The sequence below is a fragment of the Lactuca virosa genome, chromosome 1 (genome assembly GCF_052849685.1).
Source record: "Lactuca virosa cultivar CGN04683 chromosome 1, Lactuca_virosa_CGN04683_v6, whole genome shotgun sequence".
In the NCBI taxonomy this organism is placed as follows: Eukaryota; Viridiplantae; Streptophyta; class Magnoliopsida; order Asterales; family Asteraceae; genus Lactuca; species Lactuca virosa.
In genome coordinates, this window is record NC_136426.1 from 65418227 (window position 1) to 65429538 (window position 11312).

At 38.3% G+C, this 11312-nt stretch overlaps 1 protein-coding gene and 1 pseudogene across 2 annotated transcripts; both read left to right on the forward strand.

Moving 5' to 3' along the window:
• The first annotated feature begins 891 nt into the window (after positions 1-891).
• Positions 892-10023, forward strand: LOC145114591 (uncharacterized; annotated as a pseudogene). Its single transcript, XR_013711090.1, has 3 exons — positions 892-1135; positions 5464-5615; positions 7729-10023. The product of XR_013711090.1 is annotated as an uncharacterized LOC145114591 (transcript).
• LOC145142406 (uncharacterized) lies at positions 5614-8277 on the forward strand. The gene has a single exon (XM_079074772.1). It carries the CDS (start codon positions 6088-6090, stop codon positions 6850-6852), a length of 765 nt encoding a protein of 254 aa, XP_078930898.1. The 5' UTR covers positions 5614-6087; the 3' UTR covers positions 6853-8277.
• Positions 10024-11312: the final 1289 nt, after the last annotated feature.

Below are 11312 nucleotides of genomic sequence, written 5' to 3' on the forward strand. Positions count from 1 at the left end.
ATGTAAAATATGTTAAAATTATTGTTTTAGAATATTAAAATAATACACATATTTAATTTTTGTGAACACTAGAATATTAGAATATTTAATTAGAAAAAAGTGGTCTCACGGTCTCACAAAATTAGGTCGTATCACATGAACCTAACTATATATATATATATATATATATATATATATATATATATATATATATATATATATATATATATATATAAACTAATATTTACTTTTTATAAATTAATTTTATTGTAACATACCATTTATTGATTAAATAAGTAGATAAAGATTTATAAATAGATTATAGTCCTGAATTAAACAATATTGAACGGGGTGTGGTGTTGGGAAGCAAATTGTTTTAATTATGGATTTTGAGGGTTAAAGTGTAAATTCCGGGCCACTTTGTAAATATTTCTAGAGGTGGGGGCTAATTGGTAATTGTTTGGACTTGTATTGTTATGAATTATTAAAGATAGGGGACTGATTGGTAAATATGGCACTAAGTTGAAAATGTTTTGAGGAGGAGGGACCAAATTTGGAGAATTGGTACAAAGTTTGAAATGAGATACGGGACTAACCCGTATCCCTTCCCCACGTCCTGTTCTATTGAGATAACCCTAAATCTAATAGCTGAAGTCGCAGCCACCATCACGTAAACTCTCTTCAGCCGCCACCGAGAGAAACTCCAGGACCGCCGCTGCTGCCTCACCGTTGAAGCGCCGACGAGCACCACCTCCTTACTGCTTCCGGAGACGTAAGGGAACCCGAGGAGTCACCGAGACCGGCGGCTACAGCCGCGTTCGTCGCTGCGTGGGTCCGGCGTGATCGGAAGATTCTCGGTAAGGCACTACACCTCATTTCCCTTCGTTCCTCTTCTCAGGTTTGATGTTCAATATGGTTCGCTGCCGCCCTTCTTTTATTATTGCTGCTTGCTGCCGTGTTTCACCACCACCTGCCACCGTGGGATGTGGCTGTTGGTGTTTGTATGGACGTGAAATTGAGAGTAGTCGTTGCCTTGGCCATCTTGGGGCTGTATTGGTGATTGTGTGGCCGGAAAACCACCACCACCACCGTGAGGTGGTGGCTGCCACTTCCTTGCCGCCACCAACCACCATCTCCGGTGGCTGTGTGTTTGTGGGTATATATCGATCGGTGTTTGAAGTACTTTTGTATTATTTTTGGCCTAAAATCTTGACCACCACCGCCGTGACGTGGTGGCCGTCGCCGTGAGCCGCCACTGACCACCACTGCCTGAGGTGGTAGTGGGTGGTGCTTGGCATAGTGAACCCTAATCGGCCCAAATGCGTGATTTGGACTAGTTGGATGGTGATTGGGCTAGAAACCCTAATTAGGGTTTGGAAAACCCTAATTTTTGGGTTTGTCAGTTTGGATTTTACCGGGACCCGCGGTTAGACCGTTGGATTGACATTGTGAATTATATCCGACTTCATTGTATGAATGGCCTAGGGGAGTGATGGACTTAATGGGTTTAGTCCTTAATGGGTTAAGTGAGAAACACTTAACCCTAATCGTCATTTTATGTGAAAACCCTAATTTTGGCTTGGGCCTTCCTATTGGGCTTTGGTGTTTGGGCCATTGATGGGCCATCAAAGAGCAGTCATGTGGACTAGAATATTTAGATGGGCTTTAGGGTAAGGCCCATATGAGGGTTTGGGCCCAATTTGGAAAATTGGGCCATGGTTGGGCGTTGGTGGGCCCAATGGACTTGAGTTATTTATGGGCCAGGTTGGTGGACCATGTTTAGACATAATATGTGAAGGTTGGTCTCAGATCCTAATGGGGTTATTTATGGGTTTGGCTTAGTGATAGAAGCCGGAGTGTAGCAGCAGCATTTATAGGATCTGTTCGCCATCCGAGGTGAGTCTTCTCACTATACTTTACCTAGAGTGGTAGTTATGTGTGACCAAAGGGTCTTATGTGCTTGCTTGAGTTGTACATTTTCTATGTGATATGTGTTGTGTGCTATATTATGTGATATTTAGACCGGACCAGTGGGTCCAACGAATTATGAGACCGGAGGGTCCTCACTTAGACCGGACCGGAGGGTCCAACAAGCAGTGAGACCGGAGGGTTCTCACCGAGACCGGACCAGTGGGTCCAACGAATTATGAGACCGGAGGGTCCTCACTTAGACCAGACCGGAGGGTCCAACGAGCAGTGAGACCGGAGGGTTCTCACCTAGACCGGACCAGTGGGTCCAACGAGCTGTGGGACTGGAGGGTCCCACTGAGACACATTGACCGGAGGGTCTTACAGAGTTATAGCCTAGAGTGGCTAATGACTTGTGTGTGGTATTTTGGGGAACTCACTAAGCTTCGTGCTTACCGTGTTATGTGTTATGTGTTTCAGGTACTTCTCAGGATCACGGGAGGGCGACGGCTCGATTGTACATACGAGATAAAGAGTTATCTTTTTGAGGATCCTGGATTATTAATCAAACAATTATGGAACTGTGTTTTTTTTAATTTGATAATTGAGATTTTTGTGAAATGTATTATGAGAATTTTTGTAATTTAAAATGAAAAAAATTTGTTCAAAAACTTACGGTGTGACATTTATATTTTATGAATTAATTTGTTTAATTTTTATTAGTTTTTGTTTATTTTAAAATTAAAAATTAAATGAGTTGAATAGATTGAAAAATATAAGGTTTTCATATGTTATGGGTTGAGAAGGTTGAAAGAGAGAAGAGATAAAAGTTGATATGACGTTGATGTGCCAGTGGGTTCGGAATCACTTCCTTCTCCTTTATGTTCGCTGCTTTAAACCCATAACTACATGCGTAGACTTTGTTCCGACCATGAAACATCATCGAAGTTCCATCCTTACGAGTCTTGTCAAAATACACATATCTTCCTCTTCCTTTGACTTCCTGTTTAAAATCAAAAATCAAAGCCACACATGGCTCCATAATAACAAAAATCAAAAATCCTTACCAGTGAATACCATAATAACAACAAGTGTTATTATAGAATAATAGCTCCATAATAACAACCATTTGTTGGAAGATTCCCCCATGTACAAGCCTCCGCCACAGCCCAACAGCTTCACAAATTCAGCAATGCGTACCCACACTCTTATATTTCTTCAAGATAGTGCAACCCACATGCATTACCAAAATAGGTTATGATAAGGATAAAAAGAAACGCAACCACATGAATTCCTTCAAATCCTCACAACTAGTAACCAGTGAAGCACTAGTGAACGTTTTCTTTCTTTGTCATTATTGTGAACTCCACATAGTTCCTGACTTGGGTAGTACATCACCATGTATTTAATAATGAGGCTACAGACTTGTGGCTCCATCTTTTACTCCCTATCACACATCAAAATCTTAGGAACAACATACTAATCAACCATTGTCCTCTTCCTCCCTAAATGCCTGTCAGAGAGCAAACATGTGAAGCCAAGCTGCAACTTCAATCCTTACATCTTTCACTCCCTGAAACTCTTTATCTGAAAATCTCCCAAGAACTTTAGGTTGCGTTTAGTTACGGAAAAACAGTTTTCATTTTCCATTTTTCGTTTTCCCTTTTCAGTTTTCGTTTTCCGTTTTCGGCTTTCATTGGAAAATTTAGAAAACGCGTTTAGTTAAAACTTATTCATTTTTCATTTTCAGTTTTAGAAAATTAGAAAACGTGTTTAGATGTGTATTTTTCTATCGGTTTTCATTTTTAGAAAACGGTAGCGGTGGTAGGGTGGGCGTGGGGACGATGGTGGTGGTGGGGGCAGCGGCGAGGGGCAGTGGTGGCAGCGGGGTGGCGGCGGCGGTGGTGGTGGTGATGGTGATGGGGTAGTGATGGTGATGGTAGGTCGCTGATTGTGGTAGTGGTGTTGGGTGTGTGTGTGTGTGGGTGGGTGTGAGTTTGTGTGTGTGTGTTTGTGGGGGTTGGTGTGTGTGTGTGTTTGTGGGGGTTGGTGTGTGTGTGTGTGTGTTTGTGGGGGTTGGTGTGTGTGGATCACATGTTTCATTATTATAGTTCCTTATATTTCTAGACAGCCCATTGTGTAAGCCTTGTATGTATTGGCCCAAGTGGCTTTGTATTTATACGTATGTTAATGTATATGTGTGTTATGCATGCTAAACCGTGTTTTTCCCATAACACACATATACATGAACATACGTATAAATACAAAGCCACTTGGGCCAATACATACAAGGCTTGCACAATGGGCTATCTAGAAATATAAGGAACTAATACAATGTAACATGTGATCCACTAACAGTTGGTGTGTGTGTGTGTTTGTGGGGGTGGGTGTGGGTGTGTGTGTGTTTGTGGGGGTGGGGGTGGGTGTGTGTGTGTGTTTATGGGAGTGGGGGTGGGTGTGGGTGTGTGTGTGTGTGTGTGTGTTTGTGGGGGTTGGTGTGTGTGTGTGCATGTGGGTGTGTGTGTTTGTGGGGGTTGGTGTGTGTGTGTGTGTTTGTGGGTGTGTGTGTGTGTGTGTTTGTGGGGGTGGGGGTGGGCTTGGGAGTGAGTGTATGTAGGTAGGGGTGTGGTGGGTTGGGGGTGTTAAGGTGAGGGTAGATAGAGGTGGATGGGGTGGGAGTGAGTGTTTATATTTTAGAAAAATTTTGGAATTAGAAAAATGTGGAAAACAATGATTATTTGTTTTCCAAAAATTTGCAACTTCTTTGTAATTTTAGAAAACGGAAAATTTTCATTTTCCGTCAAAAATTTAGAAAAATAGACGAACTAAACGCATTTTCAAAATTCTCATTTTTCTTGGAAATTTTTTCCGGAAAACGGCCCATTTTTCCGCAACTAAACGCACCCTTACCTTCCCGTTTTTGCATCATCGGATAAGGGAACCGGTTGGGTTATGCTCATAATTGAGTAATCAAAAGGTAAAATTTGCAACCGCCTTCCATGTTTGACATTACCTTTAGGGACTCCCTTTCGATTCCTTTCTTCCCCAGGAGATTCTTCGTTGTTGAACATAGTCTCCAAGGTGACGAAGATTGAGCGTTGGACTATGGCTCTCGTTCCAATTTCAAAAGGCATCTCCCGATCATTAAAGACGGGTGTCAGGCTACTGATGGGCAATATGGTCTATCCATTTTATGTCAAAAGAGTTTTGATATTTAAGGACAATTTGGTCAATTTGCTTTCTTTTATAAATTATAATATCTTAAAAATATAAAAACTGATTAGAAAACATTTAAAAAATAAAAATTAAAAATTGACATATAAGATATTTAAAAAGCTAATAAAATATATATAACATTTAAATTTTAGATCAGACAGATATTTTGAATCATAATAAAATTATATATGAAGTTACCCTTATATTTTAAACCTAAATCACGTTATAGAGTAAAGTCTAAGGATATTAAATTTATATATATGTTTTTGATAGAATTTCACTAAATTTGACGATCAATATTACTCCAAAGGAAAAATAAAAATCGTTAGACAATCACTTCCTACCATTTTCAGTTTTGAGTTGACTTCAACTTCACTTTTCCTTCTTCTTTCGCCTACATATCTTCTTCCAAATCAACCCACAGATCTCGTACAATCAGAAGTAAAAAGAACTCAAAGATCCAGTCAATCATTAAACTCGATCTTCCAACAGATACTTCGCAGTGGTTCCAGGTTAGCTTTCAGGTGACTGAATCGATTTAAACCATACCCACTGAACTCTAGTCTTTTGCCCCCAAATTTATTACTTATTTTGAGTTAATTTTGCGATCTCTTCAATCCCCAGTCCTATGTCCTGGTCTTGATTAAGAATCAGCAAACGGCTATCAAAAAAATCTTGAAAAACGTTGACTTGTTCAAATTCCTTCCATGAAGAGTGTTTTCATGTTAGGGTTTATCTTGATTCTCTGCATTAGGTTAGTGAACGCAGCGATTGGTATTGATCCTAATGGGTTTGGGGATCTAAGATCTACAAAAGAACCCCCTATGACCTTCAAATACGATAGAATAGACGAAGTAAAAAAAGAATGTTCTTCGATCATGCCTCCAGATTCTAACCAAAAACCCTACGGAAAAAGATTGTACAGAAGACAAAATGTCGTTCATTAATGGAGATTGGTGACAGGAGTTAGATAAAGCTCCATTGATGCCATTTGATGATCATCACAAACTAAATGGGTCAGATGGCTCATGGGATCCAAATTCATCATTGAACTTGGTTTCCTTCTGGGTTACTGATGTAGACCGAGCCCATCGATCCAAAAACTCAGTCAGCATCAACGGGATCTTACAGGTTGCAATAACAATTGGGGGATTGTACGGAGCAAAACCCTACAGTAATAACCCAATGTTTAACATATACCCGGGGCATTCGGAATTAACGATTCCATTCCAAGGGATTGTATCCGATTCCGAAGGAAACGATGGTGAAACTGTAATGTGTTTATTAGGGAACGCCATGTTGCCCTATCGTTACCCTGATTCCAGTAACCCATGGGACTGGGTTAAAGAACCGGGGTACATAAACCAACCACCACTCATTCAAGATGACCGGATTTTACTTGTTGTTCGTTACCCCAAAGCTTTTACTTTAACAAAAAGAACTATCTATGGTAGTTTGAAAAGTTTAAACGCAAAATCAAGCCAAAAATACTTCGATGAAGTAAAAATCTCATCTTCTTTAAGTGCTTCTGCAAATTACGAGTTTACCTCCGAAAATCTCGTTTCAAAAGCTTGCACACCATACCCTTACAAAGATAATTTTACAAATACGGGGCTCGGTTTGTACAAAGGAGCTGATTTTTGCCTTATTCTTGAACGTTTCACGGGTCAAGATCCATTAACCGTTGTCCCGAATTGGAAATGCAACCAAACGGATGAAATTTGCAGCAAATTGGGCCCGTTTGAGTAGGATTCCCGTATAAAAGCGACAAACGGTAGCTTCAAAGGTGTAAGACTTAGGTGGTGTTTGTTTTTTGCCCGCAGATCTTCTTAGCCTCTTCTGTTTGCGCGACGCAGACCACGCGCAGAACATTAGTCTTCACAGCCTGTTTGTTTTTTTGAAGACTGCAGACCTAAAAATGTCTGCGCGCCATCTTCTTGGCGCAGATGTGGACCAGAGTCTTCTAACATATTCAAACATCTTCTAGCTTAAAAAAACACATATATCTTGATTTTTTTTTTTAGTTTTTTTGAATTTATATTTATTCCAACTTTATTAATGATAAACAAATTGAAAAAAAAAGTTACAATACTTAAAAAAAAAAATTCGACGACACAAATATGAGATTTTTCACAAATTTATAAATAAAAATTCATTAGAATAATGGTCATTGAAGTTGTTTATATAAATATGAAAAAAATCATAATATATTCTTATATTTTTTGTGCCAAATTTTATAAAACATTATGTAATACAATATCGTCAATTTCTTAGAAATATATTTATGGTACGATTTTAATTGATTTAATTGAAAAAATCGAAGTTTATTTCCTCAATTTATGTATCAAATTCTTTGATTCACAATTACAATGTTTAGGTATAACTTTGCGACCAAAATTGTTGGTTTTTATCAAATATATACGTTAATTTGTACCATTTTTATTTTCACTTTTTATACAATAATACATAAAAGTTGATCTAGATTTGTTAATTATTGATAATAAAGTTATAAAAATATTAAAAAATCACTTTGTAGTTAGAACAATCAGTTTATTTAGATTTTAGCTTATTTTAGTAGCTTGTAGATGTTAAAAAAACAAACATTCTTCTTTTTTCATACTGCAGACGTTTGGTCCACCTCTTCTGCTGCAGAGGTCTATAGAAGTGGTCCGCAGACTGCAGACATTTTGCCTCAGAAAAAACAAACAACACCTTAGTCTTCAAGACGTTCGATGTGAAGAATCGCCTTCAAAGGGTCAAAAGAGTAAATTTACGAAGGTTGAAGCGGTTATTCGGGTTGTTTCTCCATTTGAGGATCATTACAATGCGGGTCAGCGAACCGGGTTGAATAATATGACACTTTCGGCTGAAGGGATGTGGGAATCATCAAGCGGGCAGCTTTGTATAATTGGTTGCCTTGGAATTGTCGATAAAGATGGAATCGGAATCGGGTGCGATTCCTGTATCTGTTTATACATTCCGCTCTCGTTTTCCATTAAACAAAGAAGCATAATTCTCGGGACAATTTCTAGTTTAAAAGATGGGAATTTATCTTTTTTTCCGTTAACGTTTGAGAAACTTGTACGCCCTTTTGAATTATACGATCAGTACACGGAATCTCATCCGTATTATATGTATTCCAAGATCGATTTAGCAGGAACAATTCTCGAAAAACACGAGCCTTTCAGCTTCTAAACCGTGATTAAAAAGTCATTTTTAACGTTCCCGAAAGTCGAAGATGCCGATTTCTATCTCGTTGGTTTGTCACTTTTATCTGAAGATCTTACACGTCACCACCCTGCGGTCCCTGATTCCGGGCCTAATCGTTTTTTAAGAACCGATGTGCAATTTGAGACTCTCTCACTTGGCCTGTTATTCGGTCATTACTAGTCTCTACAAAACGATTCAATTACAGAAGAAGACACACTGTATCACGCTAAATCGACATACACCGAACGACAGCTCCTATTGAATGTATCGGGTCAACTTTCGCTCTTCGAAGGGCAATATGGGAATGTTTCGGATCTTTTGGTCGAAGGGTTGTATTATCCGGTTGTTGGGAAAATGTATTTAGTTGGGTGTCGGGACGTACGGGCCTCATGGAATGTTTTATACGAGAGTATGGATCTTGAAAACGGGTTGGATTGTTTGATTGAAGTTGTGATATCGTACCCGCCTACTGCGACCCGTTGTATGGTTAATCGAACGGCTAGGATTTCAATTTCGAGTCAACGAAACGAGTTTGACCAATTGTTTTTCAAACCGGTCAACCTTCAAACAGTTCCGATTATGTATCGGGCTCAACGGGAAGATATTCTTTCTAGAAGAGGTGTAGAGGGAATTTTACAACTTCTTACACTTTCGGTTGCAATCGGTTTTATTTTAACCGGATTGTTTTACATCAAAGAGAATGCGGATGCGATCCCGTTTGTTTCACTCGTGATGTTATCGGTCCAAGCGGTTGGATACGGGATTCCCTTAGTTACGGGGGCCGAAGCGCTTTTTAAAAAAACGGAATCTTACGAAAAGTCTTCGGTTCTTGAAAAAAGTCAAATGGTTCGGGTCATCGATTACACGGTCAAGATTCTTGTACTGGTTTCATTCTCGCTAACATTGCGGCTTTACCAGAAAGTTTGGAGGGCCCGAATCCGGTTACAGACGCGGGCCCCACATGAACCGACCCGTGTGCCGTCTGATCGACGGGTTCTTATAGTTACCGGGCTGGTTCATGTGCTCGGGTTTGTATGTGTGCTTGTGGTTCATAACCTACAACAATGGCTTGCTGAATTTGAGGAGTATGTGGGTTTGGTTCAAGATTTCTTTTTGCTTCCACAAGTTATTGGTAACTTAATTTGGCAAATTAATTGCAAACCGTTACGAAAATCGTATTTTATCGGGTTAACTGTGATTCGACTTCTTCCTCATGTTTATGATTACATTCGGACCGCGATCCCGAACCCGTATTTTTCTGAGGATTATGAGTTTGTGAATCCGCATCTTGATTTTTATTCAAAGTTCGGGGATATTGGGATTCCTGTCATTGCAATTCTTCTTGCGGTTGTAGTACATGTTCAACAGTAGTTTAGTTATGAGAGGCTTGTGGAGGTTCTTGATTTTGGAAAGTTTAGGGTTTTGCCAAGGCGGACGGTGGCCTACGAGCAGTTGCCGCCGGTGGTGGCGGAGGCTGAGATGACTTCCGGTGGCAATGGAGATGTGGGAACGAGGAAGGAGGTTGAGGTGGAATAAACAGGATGATGTGTAGGTGTGGTTTTCATGTTTTTATTGGGTCATGTTGTATTGTAGATGTTGTGAGGTTTTTGTAAACTTGCCGATTTTTATATGTAGTTTTATTGCTATGTGAATTTGAAACGCATTTAACGATTTTGTATGAAATGAAGCGTGGGAAAGAGTACGGCAAAAGCAATTAGTAAAAACCTAAAATATCAAAAAACTAAAAGTTCAAAAAAACTATTTGATAAAGGCTATGTGAAGTATCCTTGTAGATAAGAAAATAAAAGTTTATCTAAAAGTAAAAGTTAATAGTTAATAGTTTCCTACTATAAAACAAAACCTTATCTTTTTCTTTTTTTCTTAAAAAGTATTTGTTTTTTTATCATAAAAGTCTAAGGTAGTGTTTATTTTTTGTCTGCAGATCTGCGTGGCCTCTTCTGTCTGTGCCGCGCAGACCACGCGCAGACATTAGTCTTCGCAGACTGTTTGTTTTTTTGAAGACTACAGACCTAAAAATGTCTGCGCGCCCTCTTCTTGGCGCAGATGTGGACCAAAGTCTTCTAACATCTTCAGACATCTTCTAGCCTAAAAAAAACATATATATATTTATTTTTTTTAAGTTTTTTTTAATTTATATTTTTTCCAACTTTATTAATGATAAACAATTTGAAAAAAAAAGTTACAAAACATAAAAAAAAACGTTCAACGATACAAACATGATATTTTTGACAAATTTATAAATAAAGATTTATTACAATATAATAGTCGTTGAAGTTGTTTATATAAATATGGAAAAAAATCATAATATATTCTTATATTTTTTGGCCAAATTTTGTAAAACATTATTTAATACAGTATCGTCAATTTCTCGAGAAAATATTTATGGTACGTTTTTAATGGATATAATTGAAAAAATCGAAGTTTATTTCCATCTATTTATGTATCAAATTCTTCGATCACTAGTTGTAATGTTTAGTTATAACTTTGCAACCAAAGTTGTTGGTTTTTATCAAATATATACGTTAATTAATACCATTTTTATTTTTATTTTTTATACAATAATGCATAAAAGTTGATCTAGATTCGTTAATTATTTATAACAAAGTCATAAAAATATTAAAAAATCACTTTGAAGTTTAAAAAAACCAGTTTATTTAGATTTCAGTTTATTTTAGTAGCCCGCAGATGTTAAAAAATAAACAGTCTTCTTTTTTCAGACTGCAGACGTTTGGTCCGCCTCTTCTACTGCAGAGGTCTACAGATGTGGTCCGCAGACTGCAGACATTTTGCCTCAGAAAAAACAAACAACACCTAATACTCGTCCTCTTTAGCATTGAGTTTTAATCGTGCTGATTAATTATTTTAAATTTCAAATTTATCATGTTTTAGCCACTATAACATGCTCAACATATTATAGGGGTGTGTATGGGGCGTTTTGGTTCGGTTATTGGTCAAAACCGAACCATAACCATCATGAT

Excerpts from the sequence above, each read along its gene's own strand:
- LOC145142406 (XM_079074772.1), top strand. The coding sequence starts at position 6,088 with ATGCCATTTGATGATCATCACAAACTAAATGGGTCAGATGGCTCATGG.